At 39.4% G+C, this 25,948-nt stretch overlaps 1 protein-coding gene across 1 annotated transcript in view; it reads left to right on the forward strand.

The window, feature by feature from the left end:
* The window catches only part of LOC124593960 (dynein beta chain, ciliary-like), a 746,507-nt gene that overhangs the window by 526,515 nt on the left and 194,044 nt on the right, over positions 1-25,948 (forward strand). The window contains exons 33-34 of the mRNA XM_047132308.1: positions 2,834-3,012; positions 11,140-11,275. Coding sequence (XP_046988264.1) covers positions 2,834-3,012; positions 11,140-11,275 — 315 coding nt within the window. The remainder of the gene's footprint in view (positions 1-2,833; positions 3,013-11,139; positions 11,276-25,948) is intronic.

Here is a 25,948-nt window from a genome sequence, read left to right on the forward strand (position 1 = left end):
CTGAACCAGTACTGTTTGCAGATGACACCAGTCTGTTGATTGAAGGGAATAAAGAGGAAAATCTTACTGCATCTGCAAAAGATATTACAAAAGGAGTGTCTGAATGGTTTACCAGAAACAGGCTTATAGTTAATCTCCAAAAAATAGTACTCATGAATTTCCACACCAACCAAAATAAAAATGTGGCACAACCCGTAATATGTATAGGTAACCAAAACATTAGTGCTGTCAATGAAACTAAATTTTTTGGGATTCATATCCAGGAGAATCTTAAATGGAGCACTCATATCACCTACCTAAATTCAAAACTAGCAAAAATGAGCTATGTAGTAAGAATTCTTTGCAAAAGTTCTAGTGCAGAAACAGTTGGGGCTGTATACTTTGCTCGTGTACATTCAGTACTGAGGTACGGTATCATTTTCTGGGGTAGTGTACACCAGGCAAAAATAGTTTTCAGGAAACAAAAGGCAATTATAAGAATAATGAAACAAGTGAGCAGCAGAAAACCATGTAAACCTTTCTTTAAAGATCTAAAGTTCCCGTCTCTTCCCTGCATTTAAATATTGGAAGTAGTCATGCATGTCAAAAAAAGTATACTGAGAAAAGAAAACTTTTTTCCTCAAAACAAAAGTGTCCATGATTTCAGTACCCGGTCAGACAGTGACATACATGTAATCATTGTAACACCACATTGTGCCAAAAAGGTGTACATCATGCATGAACAAAACTATACAACAGATTACCAAGACATATAAAATCTCTTCCTGAACTACAGAGCTTTAAAAAGTCTGTGGCAGCCTACCTTCTGAAAAGCTGCTACTATTCAATCTCACAGTATCTTATGCCAGGAAAAAAATTTAATTTATATTTTTAATTGTAGAAATAAGTTATAAATATAAAGTATTTTGAAAAATTTGTAATTATTAACTGTATGGATCCAATTTGTTATAAAAATTTAAATAATGTATGTCTGACATTTGAAAAACCAATGTCCTGTGTACAATATATGTATGTGTATGATATATGTACTGAAAAAGAGATTTATATGGAAAAATAAACAATAGAAAATGATGTGGCCAGCCATGGTAAGCTATCCAGGTATGTCTCACAGTTCAGCTCAAAGCCATAGTCTTGCAGTACCTCTCTCCTACTTTCTGGTGTTGGTGTTTCATATCCTGCGTAGCACATAGTTTCATTCCATCAGGAACTTTAGCTCTCCCCTTTAGTCTAAAGCTCTCACCATGTGATTTTGAAGAATTTGAGCAGCTTATAGAGCAGCAGCTCAGAGGTATTTGTTGTATGAAACAGTTGGTATGCAAGAGATTGAGTACAGTTTCCAGTGGTTTATACTTCACAGGAATCAACATACTTCCCATTTGTGCAAAAATACCACATGAAGAGTGGCAATTGTGGAAAATTAGGAGAGTTTGTTCTTTTTTATTTTGAACAAATTATTGCATATTGCATATTTGATTTACCCTTGTAGGTATTCATTTGTAGAAACTGTTAAATTTGTTTGATAAAAGTTTTAATAGTGGTTGTGGTATATAGGCACTCCAGTTACTGTATGTCAATTATACACAGGAGACACAGGATAATAACATTTATCCTTAAGTAGTATGGCTACATATCTCATTTCATTAGCTATTAAATTAATAAATAAACTCATTTGACACTGTTGGACAAGTCTTCTGGCTATCTGCAGCCTGAGTGGAAGGACTATCCTTCTTCACCTGCATATCAGCACCATTCTTTTCGAGATGTGATATTTCTGTCTTGAGTATTAGCAGCTTGAAGTGGGTGACTGTGATAATTATAAAGAGAAGATACAATGATTTTTTTATGAGAGCAAGATAAAAGAGACATAATGGAACCTGCTAGTGGGCACTGTTACAGACATCTGTAGATCTTACATAAATAAGCCAAAGAAAACTCAAGTAGTGATTCGGCTAACATTCCACATATAAATGTTATCAACTCCCAACTTCACTATTAACTGCCTTGATGAGCTGACATCATGTAGTGTTAGTAATAAAAGCTGCTATTCTTTTTGTGTGAATTGCATTTATGCATATACTTGCAAATGTAAAATGCAATGCTTATTCTTAATAGCTCCAGGTAATTAATTGTCTGTAACTTTCTAGTCCATAGTTGTAGAAAAGTTCTTGTAGAATTAAATACCTTAAGACTGAAGAAGATCACTCATTGAAAAGCAAAAGTGCCGAGTTGTCAATAGGCAAACACTAAATAAAGAAAACTTGCTAGCTTTTGGAGTCATCTCTTGATGAGCTAGAGTAAATTACATACACACACACACACACACACAGTGTCAATGCTGTTTTTTGATAGGTGGACTAGTTGTGGTGGGGGTAGTAGTGTCAGGTGGTGTGGGTAGAGGGAGAGGGAGCCAGCAATCAGGGAGAGGGACTTGGGGTGGGTAGCTAACAGCTCAGAGGGAGAAAGCTGGTTTGCAGGCTAGGAATGTGGCAGGTACATGGGATGGCATATTTGTAGTGGCTGGTGAGAAGTGGCACGCCCTGCAGGCGACACGGGGATGTGAATTGGGAGGGGTTGCAGGGGTGGAGGAAGGGACAGAGAAGATAGACTTTTTCTTCATGGAGCGTAATTTTTTTCCACATATACCCCCTTTTCACACCTCGTGTGTGTGTGTGTGTGTGTGTGTGTGTGTGTGTGTGTGTGTGTGAGAGAGAGAGAGAGAGAGAGAGGGAGAGAGAGAGAGAGAGAGAGAGAGAGAGAGAGAGAGAGAGAGTAGCGAGTAGTGTACAATTTTAATTAGAAGGTTGTATAGTGTAGCATTTTCTTTGTTATACAGATAATGCAGCTTAGTATTCTGATTTCACTCTTACTGGGCGATTTAACAAAAGGAGACAGACAGAAGATAATGACAATATGTACCATAGATGTTCATTCCCGTGATGTTGTGGCTAAAATGATTCAGATGAAAGTGGAGAGTGCATCAGCATTTCAGTGGCAGTCTCAGTTGAGACACAGGTAAAACTTAAACAAACATATTCTACTTCATCTTACAGTGTAAATGAGATGATTACGAACATGGGCTGGCCATATAACTGCTTAGTATGTAGATATCAATGATATGCTAAAGTATTTAATTTTCTTCTCATTAGAATTGACAAGACCTTGTTGTATTGTACAGAGATGGGAACCTATAAACGATAGAGAGGTATCGCCCCTGCTGTAGTGCCCAGTGGTACACAACACAACAGCCTACAGCAGTCCACTCAACCCACCCCCACCCCACACTGAACCCAGGGTTATTGTGTGGCTCGGCCCTCCCCAGGAATGTGACACATCAGATGAGTGTAACCCCAATGTTTGGGTGGTAGAGTAATTATGGTGTACGCGTACATGGAGAAAGTGTTTGCACAGCAATCACCGACATAGTGTAACTGAGGCGGAATAAAGGGAACCAGCCTGCATTCGCTGAGCCAGATGGAAAACCACCTTAAAAACCATCCGCAGACAGGCTGGCACACTGGACCTCAACAATAGTCCACCGGGCAGATTCATGCTGGGGACTGGCATTTTTACCGCCCGGAAAGCAGTGCGTTAGACTGCACGGCTAAGCGAGTGGGCTTAAGACCATGTTACTCACATATATTGTCTAAAAAATAATTGTTGTTTGGTGATCAGATAATTATATTGGTATGAAGGCCAGTTTGTCGTATTGCCTACATATCAAATAGACTATGACTATTTCAAATTTTTTCTGCCTTTCTGATCAGCTGGTTAACTGGAAAGGAATTGCTCATACTGCTGATACTGTTAGATGTGTCCGATTTGTTGCAGTTGTGTGACATTTATTGAGAAAGTTTCGCAGTTGTTACTATCAGAGTTAAAAGATGTCCTCTTCAGTTATCAACACAAGAAATGACAATAACAGTTATAATCACCAGCACAGAAAATTACAGTTTTTAAATTTTTCTAGATTGTTTTAGCCATTCTACATCAGATGTAGATCAAGTATTACATGTTCAAAATGATTAATGGAAAATCTCATATGAGATGTGAAACAAATACTAACAAAGAGATAGAGGGGCTGGCCAGTACTTACCTCAGCTCAGTACAGCCGATAGATACACATAAAACAGAACCGAAAATTTACGTTCCTAGCTTTCGGAACAAATGTTCCTTCATCGGGGAGGAGAGAGGGGAAAGAAAGGGAAGAAGGGAAAGGAGATTCAGTTACTCACAACCCAGGTTATGAAGCAACAGGGAAAGGAAAATAGGGAGGGTAGCAAGGATGGAGGCATGGTTGTCAGAGGGAAGCCAAAGATATTCTACTGTAAGTACTGTGCCAGCTTCAAACCAAAGAGGATGCATACAGAAGTAAAGAGGTATATAGTGTAAAGATAAACACAACTATGTAGGATGAAAAGATGCGTGAATGGCTAAAGAGGAAAGGGAAAGAGGAGAAGACTGAAGAGTAAATGGGATTGAGGTTGTTTAACGTAGGTTCAGTCCAGGGGGATGGCGGGATGAAAGGATGTGTTGGAGTGCAAGTTCCCATCTGCGCAGTTCAGAGGGACTGGTGTTGGGTGGGAGAAGCCAAATGGCACATACGGTGTAGCAGGTTCCTAGGTCCCTAGAATTATGCTGGAGGGCATGCTCCGCTACTGGGTATTGGGCATCTCCTAGGCAGACAGTTCATCAGTGTCCGTTCATGCGCTCAGCCAGTTTAGTTGTTGTCATGCCGATGTAAAAGGCTGTGCAGTGCAGGCATGTCAGTTGATAAATGACATGTGTAGTTTCACATGTGGCCCTGCCTTGAATTGTGTATGTTTTACCAGTAGCGGGGCTGAAGTAGGTGGTTTTGGGGGGATGCATGGGGCAGGTTTTGCAGCGGGGTCGGTTACAGGGGTAGGAACCGCTGGGTAGAGAAGGTGGTCTGGGAATATTGTAGGGTTTAACAAGGATGTTACGGAGGTTAGGGGGGCGACGAAAGGCAACTCTAGGTGGTGTGGGGAGAATTTTGTCAAGGGATGATCTCATTTCAGGGGTTGACTTGAGAAAGTCATATCCCTGGCGGAGTAATTTGTTGATGTTTTCGAGGCCAGGATAATATTGGGTGACAAGGGGGATGCTTCTGTGTGGTCTGGGGGTAGGAACATTGTTGTTGGATGGGGAGGAATGTATGGCTCGGGAAATCTGTTTGTGGACTAGGTCTGTGGGATAGTTGCGGGAGAGGAAAGCATTGGTCAGGTTATTGGTGTAATTGTTGAGGGATTCGTCACTGGAGCAGATACATTTGCCACGAATACCTAGGCTGTAGGGAAGGGAGCGTTTGATGTGGAAAGGATGGCAGCTATCAAAGTGAAGGTACTGTTGTTTGTTTGTGGGTTTGATATGGACAGAGGTGTGGATGTGAGCTTCAACAAGATGAAGGTCAACATCCAGGAAGGTGGCTTGGGTTTTGGAGAAGGACCAGGTGAAATTCAGATTCGAAAAGGAGTTGAGGTTATGGAGGAAATTAAGGAGTGTTTCTTCACCATGCGTCCAGACCACAAAGATGTCATCTATAAACCTATACCAGGCCAGGGGAAGCAGCTGTTGGGTCTTCAGGAAAGCCTCCTCCATGCGGCCCATAAAGAGGTTGGCATAGGATGGAGCCATCCTGGTTCCCATGGCCGTTCCCCTGATTTGTTTGTAGGTCTGGCCTTCAAAAGTGAAGTAATTATGGGTGAGGATGAAGTTGGTAAGTGTGATAAGGAACGAGGTTTTTGGAAGATCTTCGGGTGGACGTTGGGAGAGGCAGTGCTCAAGGGCAGAGAGACCACGGGTATGTGGGATGTTTGTGTAAAGGGATGTAGCATCTATGGTGACAAGAAAGGTTTCAGGTGGGAGAGGAGTGGGAATGGATTTGAGGCGTTCTAGGAAGTGGTTTGTGTCTTTGATGTAGGATGGGAGTCTGCGGGTGATAGATTGGAGGTGCTGGTCTACCAGAGCTGAGATACGTTCGGTTGGGGCTTTGAAGCCTGCTACAATGGGACGGCCAGGATGGTTCTCTTTGTGGATTTTGGGTAATAGGTAGAAGGTAGGGGTACGTGGCTCAGGTGGAGTGAGTAAGTCTATGGAAGCCATTGTGAGGCCTTGTGAGGGACCTTGGATTTTTAGTATTTTTTGCAGCTCAGTCTGGATGGAGGGAATGGGATCCTGGGTAACAGCTTTGTAGGTTGAGGTGTCGGAGAGTTGACGCAGTCCTTCTGCCACATATTCCACACGGTCAAGTACGACAGTTGTGGAGCCTTTATCCGCCGGGAGGATGACAATAGAGCGGTCTATTTTCAGCTCCTTAATGGCATGGGATTCAGCTGGGGTGATGTTGGGGGTTGTCGGGATGTTCTTCAAGAAGGACTGGGAGGCAACACTGGATGTGAGGAATTCCTGAAATGTCTGCAAGGGATGGTTTTGGGGGAGGGGAGGAGGATCCCTTTGAGAAGGCAGTCGGAACTGTTCTAGACAGGGTTCAACACTGGGTCTAGTATTTGGGGGCTGTGTTTGGGTAGTGAAGTGATATTTCCAGTTGAGGTTCCGGGTGAATGAGAGGAGATCTTTAACCAGGGCAGTGTGGTTGAATTTAGGCGTGGGGCTAAAGGTTAAGCCTTTTGATAGAACAGATGTCTCTGGAGGAGAGAGGGATCTGGATGAGAGGTTTAGGAGTGAATTGGGACTGGTGATATGTGGCATTTGACTGTGGTTATAGTTGAGATTTGGTCTGTGTGGGGTATGTGCTGGGATGGGGAGATTGAGTAGGGTGGCTAGGCTAGGTTTGTTGGCTATGAGGGGGGTTTGTTGAAGGTTCTGTTGTGGTTGGTGTTTGTGAGGGATAGGGAGAGGGACCCCACTTCTTAGGTGTTGCACTAGCACTGTGGATATTTTTTTTCAGGTGGTGTGTGGCATGGAACTCAAGTTTGCAGCTGGCTTCTAGGATGATGTTCCTGAGTGTGTTCTCCAAGCAAGGGTTTGAGAGGTGGAGGACTTTGAAGAGAGATAGGAGCTGTTGGGAGTGGTGGTTACATGAAGTAGTGTAGAGATTCAGGACAAGTTGGTTAAAGGGCTAAGGGTTGAAAGTTCTGGAAGTCCAGGAGAGACTGGTGGAAGGAGGAATTGCACCCGGAGATGGGAACTTTTAAGGTAGGCCCTTTATGGGGTAATTCCAAAGGTTAAGCAGGACTGGAGGAAAAGTATGTGGGATTGCAGTTTGGCTACGGTGAATGCATGTTTCCGGAATGAATGTAAATAATGTGGTATAGGATTAGGGTACATAGTGGGTAACTGGTGGGTAGGGAAATTATATAACTAAAGTTGAAATAGTAATCATAAGAAGGAATAAAACGCGAAAAGAAGGACGAGAAGGAAAGAAATTGTGTTGGCAACATTCAATACCAAAGGAAGACCACTAAATAAGAAAAATACGGAAAAAGTTGACCAGACCAAGCAAGTATGTCCAGATCAGGGGAAAAGAACACACGTTGCTTAAAAACAGAGATAGCGAGTGCCGCAAAAGAGATCGCGCTTGCCGCAAAAAAGATCGCGCGTGCCGCAAAAAAGATCGCGGGTGGCGCAGGAATGTCCCAAAAAATTTTATTGTGGGAGAGAAAGACAGCCAATGGCACAAAAATATTGGCAGCAACAAGAAATCGACGAAAAAGGAAGATACTGGTAGGTGTGGAAGAGATTGTTGGCAGTGATTGTTGGCTGGAAAACAGCGGATAACAAACGTTAAAACTATGGAATGTTGAATAAATAAATCAATAAATAAAAAAGAGAACAGGACTATAAACGGAACAAGATAATAGGAGGAAGATGAAACTAGCACAGTTGGTGACGAAAATATTTATTTATGTAAATATAAAACACTGAAGAAGAGAAAGTGTTAAGATGACAGACGTAAGTGATAGCTAACAAAAGGGACAAAGCAATGAAGGATGTGGACCATATAGGTGATCTAAATGATTAATGGAAAATCTCATATGAGATGTGAAACAAATACTAACAAAGAGATAGAGGGGCTGGCCAGTACTTACCTCAGCTCAGTACAGCCGATAGATACACATAAAACAGAACCGAAAATTTACGTTCCTAGCTTTCGGAACAAATGTTCCTTCATCGGGGAGGAGAGAGGGGAAAGAAAGGGAAGAAGGGAAAGGAGATTCAGTTACTCACAACCCAGGTTATGAAGCAACAGGGAAAGGAAAATAGGGAGGGTAGCAAGGATGGAGGCATGGTTGTCAGAGGGAAGCCAAAGATATTCTACTGTAAGTACTGTGCCAGCTTCAAACCAAAGAGGATGCATACAGAAGTAAAGAGGTATATAGTGTAAAGATAAACACAACTATGTAGGATGAAAAGATGCGTGAATGGCTAAAGAGGAAAGGGAAAGAGGAGAAGACTGAAGAGTAAATGGGATTGAGGTTATTTAACGTAGGTTCAGTCCAGGGGGATGGCGGGATGAAAGGATGTGTTGGAGTGCAAGTTCCCATCTGCGCAGTTCAGAGGGACTGGTGTTGGGTGGGAGAAGCCAAATGGCACATACGGTGTAGCAGGTTCCTAGGTCCCTAGAATTATGCTGGAGGGCATGCTCCGCTACTGGGTATTGGGCATCTCCTAGGCAGACAGTTCGTCTGTGTCCGTTCATGCGCTCACCCAGTTTAGTTGTTGTCATGCCGATGTAAAAGGCTGTGCAGTGCAGGCATGTCAGTTGATAAATGACATGTGTAGTTTCACATGTGGCCCTGTCTTGAATTGTGTATGTTTTACCAGTAGCGGGGCTGAAGTAGGTGGTTGTGGGGGGATGCATGGGGCAGGATTTGCAGCGGGGTCGATTACAGGGGTAGGAACCGCTGGGTAGAGAAGGTGGTCTGGGAATATTGTAGGGTTTAACAAGGATGTTACGGAGGTTAGGGGGGCGACGAAAGGCAACTCTGGGTGGTGTGGGGAGAATTTTGTCAAGGGATGATCTCATTTCAGGGGTTGACTTGAGAAAGTCATATCCCTGGCGGAGTAATTTGTTGATGTTTTCGAGGCCAGGATAATATTGGGTGACAAGGGGGATGCTTCTGTGTGGTCTGGGGGTAGGAACATTGTTGTTGGATGGGGAGGAATGTATGGCTCGGGAAATCTGTTTGTGGACTAGGTCTGTGGGATAGTTGCGGGAGAGGAAAGCATTGGTCAGGTTATTGGTGTAATTGTTGAGGGATTCGTCACTGGAGCAGATACATTTGCCACGAATACCTAGGCTGTAGGGAAGGGAGCGTTTGATGTGGAAAGGATGGCAGCTATCAAAGTGAAGGTACTGTTGTTTGTTTGTGGGTTTGATATGGACAGAGGTGTGGATGTGAGCTTCAACAAGATGAAGGTCAACATCCAGGAAGAGTTGTCTTTGGTTTGAAGCTGGCACAGTACTTACAGTAGAATATCTTTGGCTTCCCTCTGACAACCATGCCTCCATCCTTGCTACCCTCCCTATTTTCCTTTCCCTGTTGCTTCATAACCTGGGTTGTGAGTAGCTGAATCTCCTTTCCCTTCTTCCCAATTCTTTCCCCTCTCTCCTCCCCGATGAAGGAACATTTGTTCCGAAAGCTAGGAACGTAAATTTTCGGGTCTGTTTTATGTGTATCTATCGGCTGTACTGAGCTGAGGTAAGTACTGGCCAGCCCCTCTATCTCTTTGTTAGTATTACATGTTCACTTTTTCTTGAATGGTAATTCAGAAGGATATAGGAAACAGAGGGAACGAGCTTGATCCTTATGTAGATTGCTGCAGGAATAGATGTGGCATGGAGGGAGCGACCTCTTCCTTTTTCACACAATGTGGCCGTTGTACTTATGCTTTACACTTGATCCCAGGTTAGGTTGTTTCTTAGAAAGAATCATAGGTAGTAGCTGTACTCCATCACTGCTTTCACCACAAAGAAATTAAGGAGACGACACGGCATTTTCAGTAGCTACTGCAGTGCTATTGCACACAGTATTATTTGACCACTAAGGTTTGTAATGGCTGTAAATGAAACAATAATAAGCTGAATCAGTGTTTCATTCATAACCATTTCAAATCTTAGTGGTCAAATAATTCTGTGTGCAATAACACTGTAGTAGTCATTGAAAATGCTGTGTTGTGTGCTTATTTTCATTCTGGTGAAACTGGTAGTGGAGCAAGATGGCCAAAGTGCTCAAGAAAAAGCAAGCAGGTAGTGCTTGAATATGTGAAATACTCTTTTCTTGATTGATAGGTACAACTTCTGAAGATCTCAGTATTTTGAAATGAATTACATTGATAAGAATGTAAAGTTTGCTATTGAAAATATATGTTTTTTGGCAATTACAGCACATGTTACTGAAAAATGTAGGGAAATAATATTATATTTCATACTGGATGTTTGCTTTGACTCAAAAAGTTTGAAATAAAAAGTTACATTACAATAATGAAGTGTATTACTGGCTGTAAAATTTGTGGGTACCTTTTTTCTCTTCCTTTACTGATCTGTATTCAACAGCAATCTATAAGAAATTTCAGATTAAATCCAGAGATGGGATAACAGTGTGAGAGTTAGTTCTGGCAGTAGTAATTCAATGTCATATGCGCAAAGAGTTGTCACAATGTATCTGTGAAAATATAGGAAAATAAGTTTACATTATTAGAGAGGAATGTGTTTAAACTGTTTCTGCCATGATTTAAGTTTTAAGTGCAGATGTAAATTATTTACATGTTACATGCAAAGGAGGAAGAGAAAATATTCTTATCAGTCATTAATAAAAACAAAAGACTACTTGTAGCATGGTAAAATGAATTTTATAATGTCTGTTTGATGGTGGCTGTACCTGCTTAATTAATAGTAGAAATAGCTATGAGTACAGCAAATATGGCAAATAGTATTATGTTAATTATGAAAGTTGCCAGTCAATAGGAAAGAATGTTGACTGTTGATGATAGTAAAAAAATAAGCATATATGAAGCCTGTGTTAAATTGGCGATAACAGGCAGCAAAGTGAGAAATAGTAAATAAATATGCTAAAATCCATGGAAACAAATTTACATTTTTTTTAATAATTGTACTTATCTTTGTGTAGATCATATGTCTGATATCATACTTTATTTCAGATGGGACGATCAGTTAGCAGATTGCTTCTGCAACATATGTGATGCTCAATTTCAGTATGCTCATGAGTATCTTGGCAACACACCACGGCTTGTGATAACCCCTTTAACAGACCGCTGCTATATTACATTAACCCAGGTTAGCACAGAAAGCTGACATATCTTCACATCACTTTGCTTTTATATAGTGTTGCCATACATTGTCATATTGACTCTAAATTTTCTATTTCCAATCAACTAGTGGAATCCTCCAAGACGTGATATGTCTCAAGATCACAAGTACAAAATAAAAACTGACATTGAGTGCCATATAGTGTAACAGTCTGTGTTATGTAGTATTAGATAAAAACAACACCAGGGTTACACAAGAGAAGGAGCAGTGGAGTTTTTCAAAGTACCCGTTTTTCTCACAGTATATGTATATAAAATAATCTGGAATAATTCTCATAATTACCAGTGTGAGTAAATAAATGCTAGTCATAATTTACTATAAACAGAAGTAACCTACAGTGGCTGCTCGTGTCTGTTGGCCTATAACTTGGCTCATCCCGCATCTCGTAGAATAGACATAATAATAACGATAATAATAATTGTTTGTATGTACTTTATCTTGGACATCATCATTTTTTGTATAGTTACAAAAATGATATCATGGCATAAACATAATGTATATATACAGGAAGTTGTTGTTGTTCTGGTTTTCAGACTGAAGAGTGGCTTGATGCAGCTCTCTGTGCTACTCTACCCCTGGAAACCTCTTCATCACCAAATAACTACTGGAACTTATGTCCTTCTGCATCTACTTACTGTATTTATCTGTCTCCCTCTACAATTTTAAACCCCCACACTTCCCTCCAGAACTAAATTGATGATCCTTAATACCACATTAAATAGTACAGGATGACACATGAAAAACTGGCACTGAGTGCAGACTGCTTGCCAGTTACACACAAATTGTTGTGTGACATGAGCAGATACATGTAAGCATTAGATAATAAAGAAATAACAAATAAGCTAATGCAAAGGTCTGTATTTACTGAATTGATCTTGTCTTTTTCATTACATTACACTAGGTGCTGAAAACGACTTCCTTGTGCTAAAGAGCACTTTTCCTTGCTCCCTAACATGTTAAGATACACTTTGCACAACTCTGCCGCACCAGTTCTCCAAATTTATTACAAATATTGTCCCTTCAACTCTTCCAATGTTACTGGGTTATTTGTGTATACTTTCCCATTTAGATGCCCCACAGATAGTAGTCACAACTGGTTAGGTCAGCAAACAAGGTGGCCACAATCATTTGCTAACAGTCTTTCCTTCTGTGAATCTTTCATGAATTCATGAGATTAACTGGCATGAAGTGTGACATGTCATCTCATCATATGGAGAGGCAACTTATGTACGTTTATAGGGGCTCATCCGTGTGTGAAATTCCTCAAAGATTCGCATACAAGGGCTGTTCAAAAAGTAAGGTGATTTTTCAAATTGCACTGGCAACATACATTCGATTATAGATTTTTTTTGTTATGTTGGCTCACATGTCCCAAACATATGTTCACAGTTTCAAGTGTACAGCATACTTCATTTGTTTTTGATAGATAGAAAGGTTAGATGTGTTTTAGTGTGCTTGGCGATTTTCAATTATTATAAACTTGGAGCAAAGAATTTTCACCAAATTTTGTGTGCAAAATGGAATCAAGTGCTCTAAAACACTTGAAATGTTGACAGTGGCATAAGTTGAGTCTGCTCTAAATAAAAAAAAAAGTTTACAAGTAGTAAAAGCTCTTCCAAGATGACCGAGAAGATGCAAATTACGAACCTCACTCTATACACCCCACCACATCAACAACAGATGATAACGTCGAAGCTGTGAAGAAAATTGTTTGAAAAATCGTTAAATTACTGTAAGAGAAGTTGCTGAGGATGTTGGCATAGCAGTCAGCTTGCGTCATGCAATTTCTTTGGATGTTTTCGGATGAGACATAGGTATGTCAGTGAAGTTTGTTCCAAAACTTCTCAATTCTGATCAGAAGAACCATTGTATGAGCATCGCCCAGGAGCTCTTCAATTATGTCAATGATGATCCTGATTTGCTCAAAAGGGTCATAACTGGTGACAAAACTTGGGTTTATGATTATGACATTGAAACCAAAGTGCAATCATCCCAATGGAAGCATCCCGGAGAGCCAAGACTGAAAAAAGCATGCCAAGTTCGGTCAAATGTCTAGGTTTTGCTCACTGTTTTTTTTCAATTACTGTGGCATACTGTGTCATGAATTTTTGCCTCATGGTTGTATGGTCAATAAGGGGTATTACCTTGATGTTATGCACCGTTTCTGAGAAGCCATATCCAAAAAACACCCAGAATTGTGGGAAAACAATTCATGGCTTTTGAATCACGACAATGCACCTGCTCATTCATTGTTGCTTGTGAGAGATTTTTTTGGCCAAACACAACACAACAATCATGCCTCAGTCACCAATTCACCGGATTTGGCCCCCTGTGACTTTTTCCTGTTCCCAAAACTGAAGAGACCTATGAAAGAATGAAGATTTTCAGTGATTTAGGAAATAAAAACTGCATTGCTGCACCAAAAAGTGCTTATGAGAAGTGCTTTGAGGATTGGAAGAAGTGTTGGCACAAGTGTATTGTATCTGAGGGGGATTTCTTTGAAGGGGACAACATGAATATTGACAAATAATTAAATATTTTTTCGTAAAAATATAAAGTGACCTTACTTTTTGAACACACCTCGTATACACAGCCATGTGTACTGCTGTTTAAAAAAATATGGGATTCACAATCCAAGTTGCTGACACAGCTCAGTATGCTCCAAGTTTTTCACTGTGAAGAGGATCCTCATTGAGTTCCGGGAGTTTATATGTCTGTCAGATGGAACCAGGCTTCATCGCTGTGCATGAAATACAGCAGTGGATCCAACATTACACTCTCAATTGTTTGACTAATCATATACAGTAATTCACATGTTTTGTTTTCTCTTCCTCCTTCAATTCTTGGGCACATGTCATTTCGAATGTCTGCTTCCCTATATCATATAAAACACATTGTCAAGAACCCCACAAAATGTTCACTTGTTGCGACAATTTATGTGTCAACTTCTTTGGATTCTGGATCATTTGCGATTGAATATCTGCAATCACAGCAGGTGTACAAACAGAGGGGGCTCAATTCTTTTTTGTGGTTTCAGCTGACCATGTAGTATGCCACTTTGTCACTAAATCCTGTATACCACTCTTTGCTGGTATGAAAACGCCATGAAACTTCTTTGCAAAAATGTCCCACTTTTCCTTAGATGAACCTCTACTACTGTGATTCTTTCTTGAAGAGGATACATCTCTCAGAGATATTTACTTCACACATCTTAACCAAGTTGCAATGGCTTTCATGGTTATGATACAAAATGTAGATGCAACAGCTTGGAAACAATAGGTGGCAGTTGGTGGGCGACAGTGAGCAGTCTAGTACACAGAGCTGGTTTTTCATGTATCACCCTGTATTACCACACATACACGAACAATCCACACACCCTAATTTTAAGGGAGGGGGAAATTATTGTATGCACATTTCATCCACTCACAAATCTGGGACAATCTTGATTTTTCCTCTCAGCATGAACTTGTGGTTTTCATCAGCCATCTGTTGCATATATTACTGTTTAGGTACAGCTTTGAATGCTCAATTTATACACACATCTAGTGGTTCCAGTATGGATGTTAGGCTGCCATGGATAATGATCAATTCAGTTTTCTGTTTTTTGTGTGTTGTCTTGCACTTCCTGAGTTCTATATTTGTAAAAGCTGGCCAAGAGCAACATGTTAAGTTAATTCAGTAATGTACCAGGGTGATGTTGCCAAACATACATCACCCAATTAAACAGAAGATCATTTTCCATCCACCCTTTTGGCTTTGCTCTTTCTAATATGCCTTTTGCTTACATTTCTGGAATTGTTTTCCTTTTAAATATCATGTAAAGTGGTAGCTTTTGTCCATTGCCAATTACACACATAATGACCATACATCTTTGCTACTCATTGCCAATAGTTTGTGCCATGATGCTGGATTCCATTTTGGTGTTGTCAAGCAACATCACAAAATAGACTGGAATTTGATTGCTGCTACCAATTTGCCATAATATGTAGTAATATTCATGGTGCAAATTTATCACACAGCAATGAAAATTCACTACTTTTCCCTTGTACTCGGCTGGAAGCTGTTGAGCAATGGTCCTTTTCCTCCAGAAGTCTATTCCATTTCGACAGAAAAATCTTGATTGTCAGCCCCAGTTAGCATTGAAACTTGTGATCCTATTCTTTGGCTGAAGTGCACTGCTTTTAGTCAGCATATTTCACTAGTCGCTGCACATCCATATTTTCACTTCTCATCTACATAATCGCAGAACCTTTTTTCAAGGCTTTTTGGCCGTAAAATGCTCTATGATTACTGTTCGTTTCTTGAAGCCACATTTCTTTTTTTCACCAGTCACAAATACAACATTTGCCCACATACTTTCTTTGCTCTGCACAGTTTCTGATGCTCTCTGCTTCTTCAATAATTTTATGTTCTTCTTTTTAGCTGTGTATGAGTGTTAATCAGAACTTCAGCCATAATTAACAAGTTGCACTTCTAATGTGCTACTGACATGTCACAGACTGAGGTAGCAACAGTGCTATAGTATTATGGGATTTATTGTTGGAGGCAGAGCAGTACCAACCTTCTTACAATTGATCCTTGCACCACCGTTTTTCATTATTAAATAAGAGGAAAAATATTCACAGATCATTCGCATATGTACGGTATGTAAACATTTGCCACCACTAATATAGTACAATATATAAAAGGAGTGAGGGGGGATCAGGAATCTTTGAGTGAGCGAAAACTTCATTTTTTTAAAAATTAACAATTATTTCAACTTGCCCTTAAAAAGATTTACATGGATTTGTTTTATAGTACAGAATTGTATTACAGCTGTGAGTGGTATGCGATCTGTAGCTCTTTAATTACAGAGTATCCTATGACAACAGTATTATGAAAAGAAAAGGAGACATTACTACTCACCATATAGAGGGGACACAGAGTAACAGAAAGCCACAAGAAAAGAGTGCTATTCATTTTGAAAAGACTGTTACATGTTTTAGCTTGCATTCAAAAGGCCTACTTCTGAAGTGGAAAACCCACACACATTAACACAAGCACAAAGCGAACACACATGACCGCAGTCCCCGGCTGCTGTGGCCAGGCAGTATCCTAAAGACGCATTTTGCAGTAAATACAAATACAGATGCAAATTGTGCCTCATAATGCAAAATTCTAACACGAATTCTTTACAGACGAATGGAAAAACTGGTAGAAGCTGAACTCGGGGAAGAGATGTTGGAACACATGAGGCAATACTGACCCTACGACTTACCTTAGAAAATAGATTAAGGAAAGGCAAACCTACGTTTCTAGCATTTATAGACTTAGAGAAAGCTTTTGACAGTGTTGACTGGAATACTCTCTTTGAAATTCTTAAGGTGGTAGGGGTAAAATACAGGGAGCGAAAGGCTATTTACGATTTCTACAGAAACCAGATGGCATGTTATAAGAGTTGAGAGGCATGAAAGGGAAGCAGTGGTTGGGAAGGGAGTGAGACAGGGCTGTAGCCTATCCATGATGTAATTCAATCTGTATATTGAAGAAGCAGTAAAGGAAACAAAAGAAAAATTTGGAGTAGGAATTAAAATCCATGGAGAAGAAATGAAAACTTTGAGGTTCGCCGGTGACATTGTAATTTTTTCAGAGACTGCAAATGACCTGGAAGAGAAGCTGAACAGAATGGACAGTGTCTTGAAAGGAGGATATAAGATGAACATCAACAAAAGCAAAACGAGGATAATGGAGTTAGACGAATTAAATTGAGCGATGCTGAGGGAATTAGATTAGGAAATGAGACGCTTAAAGTAGTAGATGAGTTTTGCTATTTGGGGAGCAAAATAACTGATGATGGTCGAAGTAGAGAGGATATAAAATGTAGACTGGCAATGGCAAGGAAAACGTTTCTGAAGAAGAGAAATTTGTTAACATTGAGTATAGATTTAAGTGTCAGGAAGTCATTTCTGAAAGTATTTCTATGGAGTGTAGCCATGTATGGAAGTGAAACATGGACGATAAATAGTTTAGACAAGAAGAGAATAGAAGCTTTTGAAATGTGGTGCCACAGAAGAATGCTGAAGATTAGTTGGGTAGATCGCATAACTAATGAGGAGGCATTGAATAAAATTGAGGAGAAGAGAAATTTGTGGCACAACTTGACTAGAAGAAGGGATCATTTGGTAGGACACACTCTGAGGCATCAAGGGATCACCAATTTAGTATTGGAGGGCAGCGTGGAGGGTAAAAATCATAGAGGGAGACCAAGAGATGAATACACTAAACAGATTCAGAAGGATGTAGGTTGCACTAGGTACTGGGAGATGAAGAAGCTTGCACAGGATGGAGTAGCATGGAGAGCTCCATCAAACCAGTCTCTGGACTGAAGACCACAAAAACAACAGCAACAACAACAATACAAAATAGGCAAACAGACACTATTTCATAGTGAATTGTATCCAGATTTATTTTTTGTCAGATATACTTTGAAATAGCTTTATTTTCAGCATCCAAATATCGAAAATGTGATCAGTTTTTGGTCACTGGTATTGTGCATCATCTGGCGAAGCCCAATTTCAAAAGATAATGGGCTTACAAACGTATTTTCATAATAAAAAGTAGATGAATGGAATGACGTATCAGTGTTTTTGATACTCTAGTGCCATGCCAATTGTGGGCAGTTGAATGATCTGTTTAAGCCATATGCCACATGATGCAGCATAGTAGTCAGCTGTGGGACCTAGCATTTTAGAAAAAACAGAAACGTACATTTGTTTGTTAGCTTAAGTTAAAAGTTGGTATAATGTAGACATACTTAACTGGCACTTTTAGGTGACAAATGTTTTGAACTGTGGTGGTGCTGACTATTGCTAGATCCCAGGTCTAAACTACCTCACTAACAATACTCTGCCAACCTCAACAAGAAATTGCACGGTAACTACTCCCAAATGATTTGTCTTATGGAGTGCTTGTTGTTTTCTTTTTCTTTTTTACTACTCCCAAATGATTTGTCTTATGGAGTGCTTGTTGTTTTCTTTTTCTTTTTCTTCTTCTTCTTCTTCTCTCTCTCTCTCTCTCTCTCTCTCTCTCTCCTTTTTTACTTTTTTTAAATTTTTTTTTATTTTAAATGAGTGAAGTGACTAATTCTGGTCCATCACATATTTTGATTACAAACTTGACAGCACCAGAAGGGATCGATGATGCCTGTGACAATATGTCACTTCTGTTTTCACAGAACACAGGTGTAGGCTGGCTGTCGTGCAAGAGCGAGGCTGCGCTTGTTTCCCCACACTGCTCCTCTCATGTCTAGTAGTCAAAATCCTACTTCATTTACACTTGTGGCTATCTGCTGCTAGTTGCAGTTGGAAAACAAAACCTGTCACGTGTATTGACTGCATCGAAATTCTTCCCTTAAAGCTCAATTGTTTATTTTTGGTTCGACTTCTATGTTAAGTGCCCTGTCATTCCTACCTGTAGCATTGTCAAGGTGGGTCGAACAGCTATCAGTACCTACAAAAGATCAAAATTAATATTCGTCAGGTTTTGTAATCATCAGATTGGGCAGGAAAAGACAAATATTGTTGAGAAAACCAGAAACGCGTTCAGTTCACTGATGTGAAAATGTTGCTGCTTCCCAACAGACTGATCATTTTTTCTTGACTTTATTACCCAGTACATTCATTTAGTTAATTACAAGTCATTGGTGTAACTTATGTACCAAAAATCTGTCCTAATTGCAAGATACCATTAATATAAACCTTCATTACCATTGTTGACATGCAAACTTATTCCCAATTACTAATTTTTGGTTAGAGTAGAGGAAAAACGAAGATAAATTATTAGCATTTATACAGCTAGTGTCATGGTAGTAACCTTTGCTCAGATTTAGTTTCAGAGTAAATAGCATTTATAGTTAAAACATTATTACTAAAAGCGAATACGATGTTTTGGCAAATTAGACAGTGTAATTCAATAGCATTTATTGTTTTGTTTAAATGTTCACATTCAGAAAAATCTTTCTCCGGTATTCACTTGATAAGGAATGTAAATCTTTAACTCTAATTTATGAAAAGGCAGCAAACAACAATTTCAGAGTGTTGCTAAGTGTTATAATTTTATAAAAGAGAGGCTGCTGGGAGCTGTGTCAGTCAGTTTGTGGAAGTGTATAATGTGAGCAAGATCTGCAGCCAAAATTATAGCACAATGTATGCAGATGAATTAGTAAACGTCTTACCGAATGTCACAAGTTGTAGAAAGGTGCCAAGCTACATTTCGATTCTGTGTCTGAGAGTTTGCATGGTGACTGTTTGTAAGTAAATGATTGTGAACATTCAATTAGTCACAATATTTGTGATAACCTTCAATAATGTGTTCTGCAAGGTGTGGCAATAGTTCTGGACTGTGAACTGTGTTTAATATCCAAATGATATTTACCTTGAACATCGTTTTCATTTTGACACGATTATCTGCTTGAAAGGACAGTGATTTAAGACCATTAATCAGGGGCTGTGTTAATTGAATGTCTGCCACATGTAAACTTCTGTCACATCAGTTTCAGGTTACTGCAGTCAAACAATCATCATCATTGTAGGACATCAGTGAAGTGTAATATGTGGCTTACCCTTTACCTGCGTATAAATTACAATGAATGAGACTCGATCTGGCCATAAACAGTAGGTTATTTAACTCAGACTGCAATTAAAGTATTTTGGAGTGTTATCCTGATGTAGGCAGCATCATTTGAAACAGTCTACATTTGACAATCACTTTTCAGCCAGATTCACTGGACGCACAGCTACCAGAGGCATATTAGTGCAAGTAAACAGGGAAATGTTAACATGTTGAAGGTTTTGGAAAACAAAACATTCCAGCCAAAGAGTTTCCAATCAGTGCTTTTTTTAAGAGTCTGTTTCAAAGCACAAAAGGTTTGACTTCATTTATGTAGCATTACAACCTTTTAAATTTTTGCAGCTGGTCATTTATGAACAAGAAACATAGATGCAAATTTTGACAAAAATAGATGCAAATTTTGCCAAAAATTGCTGCTACATTTTCCAGTCCATACCGGTGATAATCATAACTAGTTCATGTGTTGTAATAATGAGTCCCTTTATTTAGTATGCTAATTTTTTCATTCTCTTTTACAAACCTAATTGTCTCAAGAATATACAATCATTACACAGTCAGTAAACTGTAGTTGATGTAGTAGTCTGTATAGGACTTGCACTTGCTTATGTTAGCAGATATTGTAATGGCTTTTTTCTGTTGCCTGAGTATCCCCACCCTAAATTTCCATTCCATATTACAAATTTGAGTGTATTAATCTGTAGTGTATTTGTTTGAGGTCAGGAGGTGTTAGATTTGTGAGACCTTTTAGTGAGTAAATGTTGAGGCTAATCATTTTACAGATATAGCATATGTCTCTTTCCATTAAGACTGTCATCAATCACAATACCTAAAAATTTATTTTCATCCATTGTTTCAGCTGTTGACAGCGGTTGGATATTTATGTCCACTTGAGCTTGGTTACTGTTTAACAGGAACTTTGCTGCAACAGTTTTATGCTTATTCACTGTAAGTTCATTCATGATTGGATATTTGGGATCAGATCAAAGTTCTCTTTATTGTTTAACAATGTTAAATGTTCAGTATGGCCCCAGCTAATAAATTATCAGCATAGTTCACCAGCTTTGAGTTTTGTGCCTTTGTTATGTCATTAATATATACAAGAAACAATAATGGCCCAAGAATACTTCCGCAGTTGAGAGTCCTGTATATTGATTTTATGCTTAGGATCTTACTACCCTTCTTATAACATAGTTTTACACCCTGTCTTTGTCTCTGATATAAGAATTTAAGAAATTTAATGTCATTCGTAACTCAGAGATAAGAATTTAAGAAATTAAGTGTCATTTCTCTTGTACCATAAGTTCCTAAGTATGATAAAATACTGTGTGGTTCATGGAATTAAAGGCCAGAGACAGAAGTCCCAGTGACTTTTGTTTCTTTTATCTAGTCTGTGTAGCAGTTAATGAAGAAATGTTGCTATTGCTGTTATTGTAGATCACTGTTTGGGGACCTACACTGCAAGTTGTTTACTGAGTCGTATTTACATAAAAAAACTTCCATTTAGTCAAGAATTACTCTTTCAGGTAACTTTCCAAGTGCTGAAGTGGGTGAAATTGGCTTGTAATTAGTTATGTCAGTGGTTACTCCCATTCTATACATTGGTTGCATCTCAGTAATTTTTAAAAGCTCAGGAAAGATTCACTGGCAAATTGAATTATTTATTAAAAGTGTTTGTGGTTTTATTAATTCATTTCTACGTCCTTTAAGTGGACAGAAATATGAAAACTCCACATTCACAACACATTAACATGCCTAATACGGTGTAGGAAAACTGTTGGCATTCAAAACAGCTTTCATTTGTCTCATAACAGATAAATACTGGTCCTGTATGGTTTTCAAGGGAAACATACACCATCCTTTCTGTAAAATAGTGGCAAGTTGAGGTAATGATGATGGAGGTGGAGACGATCACACACTCGTCTCTCCAAGTACGCGATGAAGGCTCAATAATATTGAAATCTGGTGACTGTGATGGCCAAGGGAGATGCGACAATTCATCCTGGAATACGCAAAGTCCTGATGTCTTGGAACACAGCATCACCATCGTGGAACAAACATTGTACCGTGCAATGGGCCTGATCATCAAAAATGGCCACATCATTCTTGTCAGTAATGTGACCCTGCGGAGTAACTGCGGGATCCAAGGAATACCACAGTGTCACTATCCAAATCATCACTGAACCCCTGTCGTATTTCACTCCTGCACATAAACTAGACTAGAATTTGGAAACAGTGTGAAACAAGACTCATCTGATCAAAAGACATTCTTCCATTGTCCATGGTCCAGGTTTTATGACTTGGGCACCATTATGGTGTTTGCATAACTGATGAGTGTTTCTGGAATTTCAGCTCACTCTGCAGTTCCCAGATTCTAGAGCTCCCTTCATATTGTTTTGGTGCTGACAGGGTTCATTAGGGTGAAATTGAGTTCTACAGTGACTTTTCCAGCTGTTGTCCTCTTTATTTTTCATGACGATCCTCTTCAGTTGTTATCCATCATGATTACTCAGCACAAACTTTCATCCACATAGTGACTTAGTGGGTGGTGTATTTCTGCTTTCTCAGTAAGTGGTGTAAATCTTTGATACTGTGCCTCTGGAAACATCAAACATTTCTGCTTCCTTGGTAATGAAGCACGCATGATATGAGCACCATCAGTTTGCCCATGTTCGAATTCACTTAGCTCTGACATAATGCAGCCACAACTACACAGAATACTGTTCTGATCACAAATGACTCTTGTAACGTATTGAACCACAAGTGCTATTTGTTATCAAGTACAACAGTGTAATCTGCCGGCCTGGCTAGCACCTGCATTTATGTTCAAGTGTGCATTTCTTGTGGTGTTTCCATTATTTTTGTCCAACTCCTGTATGTCCTCCCAGCCACCAGTTGTTTCTATGGTAGTTTCTGAGAGTATTTTCATTGGCTCACATTGTATTAAACTCCTTAAGAAAGATGAATTACTCATTTAATTGAGTTTATTGGTAGTGTTGATTCATCAGTTTTGTCTCTGCATGTCTCACTAAAAATATTCTGTGAAGGCCTCATGTATTGTATTTGGCTCACTCACCAATATTTCATTTTTTCCTAGTGCTTTATTTCTGCAGCCTGCATACTCTTTATTTTTATATTCTTTCTTTACTACATTCCAGGCTGTTTCACTAACATTACTGGATCTGCATAGAATTGTTCACTTCACAAAACAAAAAAACAGATAGTATCGTATAACTACACCTCAATTGCTATCGGTTGGGTCATACAAATATTGTGGTGTAACACTTTGTATGGATATGAAATGGAACAGTCACATATGCTCAGTTGTAGGTAAAGCATGTGGCAAACTTTAGTTTTTTGGTAGACTATTAGGGAAATGCAACCGGTCTCTAAAGGTGGTTGCATACAAATCTCTCTTCCAGCCCATTCTACAATATTGCTTGGGTATGTGTGATCCACACCAAATTGGATTGGTTGGTTGGTTTGTTTGGGGGGGGGGGAGACCAGACAGCGAGGTCATCGGTCTCATCGGATTGGGGGAAGGACGGGGAAGGAAATCGGCCGTGCCCTTTCAAAGGAACCATCCCAGCATTTGCCTGGAGCGAATTAGGGATATAACGGAGAACCTAAATCAGGATGACCGGACGCGGGATTGAACCGTCATCCTCCCGAATGCGAGTCCAGTGTGCTAACCACCTCGCTCGGTGCACCAAATTGGACTGACAGAGGGTATTGAATGTATAAGGAGAAGTGTATCATGAATGCAACAGGTTTATTTGACACATGGGAGAGTGTCACAGAGATCCTGAAGAAACTGAACAGGCTGACACTTGAAGATAGATGCAAACTATCCAGAGAAAGCCCCCTTGTCAAGTTTCAAGAACTGGCTTTAAATGGTGAATATAGGAATATAATACAATCCCAAACATGTCACTCCCATAGGGACCATGAGGGCAAGTACAGTGCACAGAAAGGCATTTGGACAGCCATTCTTCCTACACTCCATACGTGAATGGAACAGGCATAAACCCTAAAAACTGTTGTAATGGGAAATGCCCTCTGCATTGCACTTTACAGTGGTTTTCAGAATTTGGATGGAGATGTAGCTTATCTATTCAGTATAATAGTGAGCTTTTAGAGTCTTCAAGGATTCCATGTATGTTTTTCTGCTGCTTTGGTACTTTGTTAGGAAATACTGCAATGTTGCATCCCTGAACAGCAAATAATCATAGTCTTGCATATTTTCCTTTAATTTGTGAATTTTGGAAGGACTTGTAAGATTCTGTGTATAATCTGATTTCCTTAGTCTTTTTACCATTGGAAAAGTCCTTTAAAACTGTGGTTAAATATTTCATAGAAATTGCCTCATGTTTCATTAATATCATTTCATTTGTATGCCTGCTAGCAGTCTCTGTGTGCAAGGTCCTCCTTAAGTCTAATGATCAATTTTTCTTGTGTAAGTGAGTAAGTCACTTGTGGAACTATGTTGTGGTCTGTATTTGTCTTTGTGGATAGGGCTCTATGGACCGAGAGATAGTTTCCAATAGTTCTTACCACTAATTATTCCCTACTTAAATTTGTAGTAACAGGGTCAGTGCAAGACTGCAAGTCAGGTGTTATTGTGGTTGGTGATAAGTGTGTATGAGTGCAGTTCTAGCTCTGTAACAAGACAGAATACCTAAGATAATTTACATTGTATGTTAGAGAGTCTATCTTCACATCTCACATTTTAACAGCTTATTATTTTCCTTGAAAAAGTATTCAGAAGTTCTTGTAAATCACAGAAGAAATAATCTATATCATGGTTTGTGATCTGCACAGCCGATTATTATTCTACACAGATCAACTACTATTGGCTATTTTTGCCTGGCTTTATTTTACTGCTGCTGATTCAAAGGCTATCTCTGCAGTGAGCTCACCAAACCAGTCAGTTTTTTCACACTGAATGTTCTTTCTAACATAACTGCTTCACCGCCACTGTTTGCCTTTCTACAAAATATGCTCACAATTTTGTAATTAGTTTTACACCCCAAGTTCATTCACAATATACAGGGACATTTCTTCCACTGTGTACAAACTCTAGGGATTGCTTTATGAAAGGATAAGGAACTGTCTGGTAGAATTTTGCACAGAGCATAACTTAATCTTAGCTAACACTTGGTTTAGGAATCATGAAAGAAGGTTGTATACACGGAATAGGCCTGGAGACCCTGAAAGGTTTCAGATAGATTATATAATGGTAAGACAGAGATTTAGGAACGAGGTTTTAAATTGTAAGACATTTCCAGGGGCAGATGTGGGCTCTGACCACAATCTATTGGTTATGAACTGTAGATTAAAACTGAAGAAATTGCAAAAAGGTGGGAATTTAAGGAGATGGGTCCTGGATAAACTGAAAGAACCAGAGGTTGTAGAGAGTTTCAGAGAGAGCATTAGGGAACGATCGACAGGAACAGGGAAAGAAATACAGTAGAAGAAGAATTGTTAGCTTTGAGAGATGAAATAGTGAAGGCAGCAGAGGATCAAGTAAGTAAAAAGACAAGGGCTAATAGAAATCCTTGTGTAACAGAAGAGATACTGAATGTAATTGATGAAAAGAGAAAATATAAAAATGCACCAAATGAAGCAGCCAAAAAGGAATACAAATGTCTCAAAAATGAGATCAATAGAAAGAGCAAAATAGCTAATGAAGAATGGCTAGAGGACAAATGTAAGGATGCAGAGGCATATATCACAAGGGGTAAGATAGATACTGCCAACAGGAAAATTAAACAGACCTTTGGAGAAAAGACAACCACATGTATGAATATAAAGAACTCAGATGGAAAACCTGTTCTACGCAAAAAAGGTAAAGCATAAAGGTGGAATGACTGTATAGAGGGTCTGTACAAGGGTGATGTACTTGAGGGATATATTATGGAAATGGAAAAGGACGTAGATGAAGATGAAATGGAAGCTATAATACTGCATGAAGAATTTGACAGAGCACTGAAAGACCTAAGTCGAAACAAGGCCCCAGGAGTAGACAACATTCTG

Source organism: Schistocerca americana, chromosome 2, assembly GCF_021461395.2.
Source record: "Schistocerca americana isolate TAMUIC-IGC-003095 chromosome 2, iqSchAmer2.1, whole genome shotgun sequence".
In the NCBI taxonomy this organism is placed as follows: domain Eukaryota; kingdom Metazoa; phylum Arthropoda; class Insecta; order Orthoptera; family Acrididae; genus Schistocerca; species Schistocerca americana.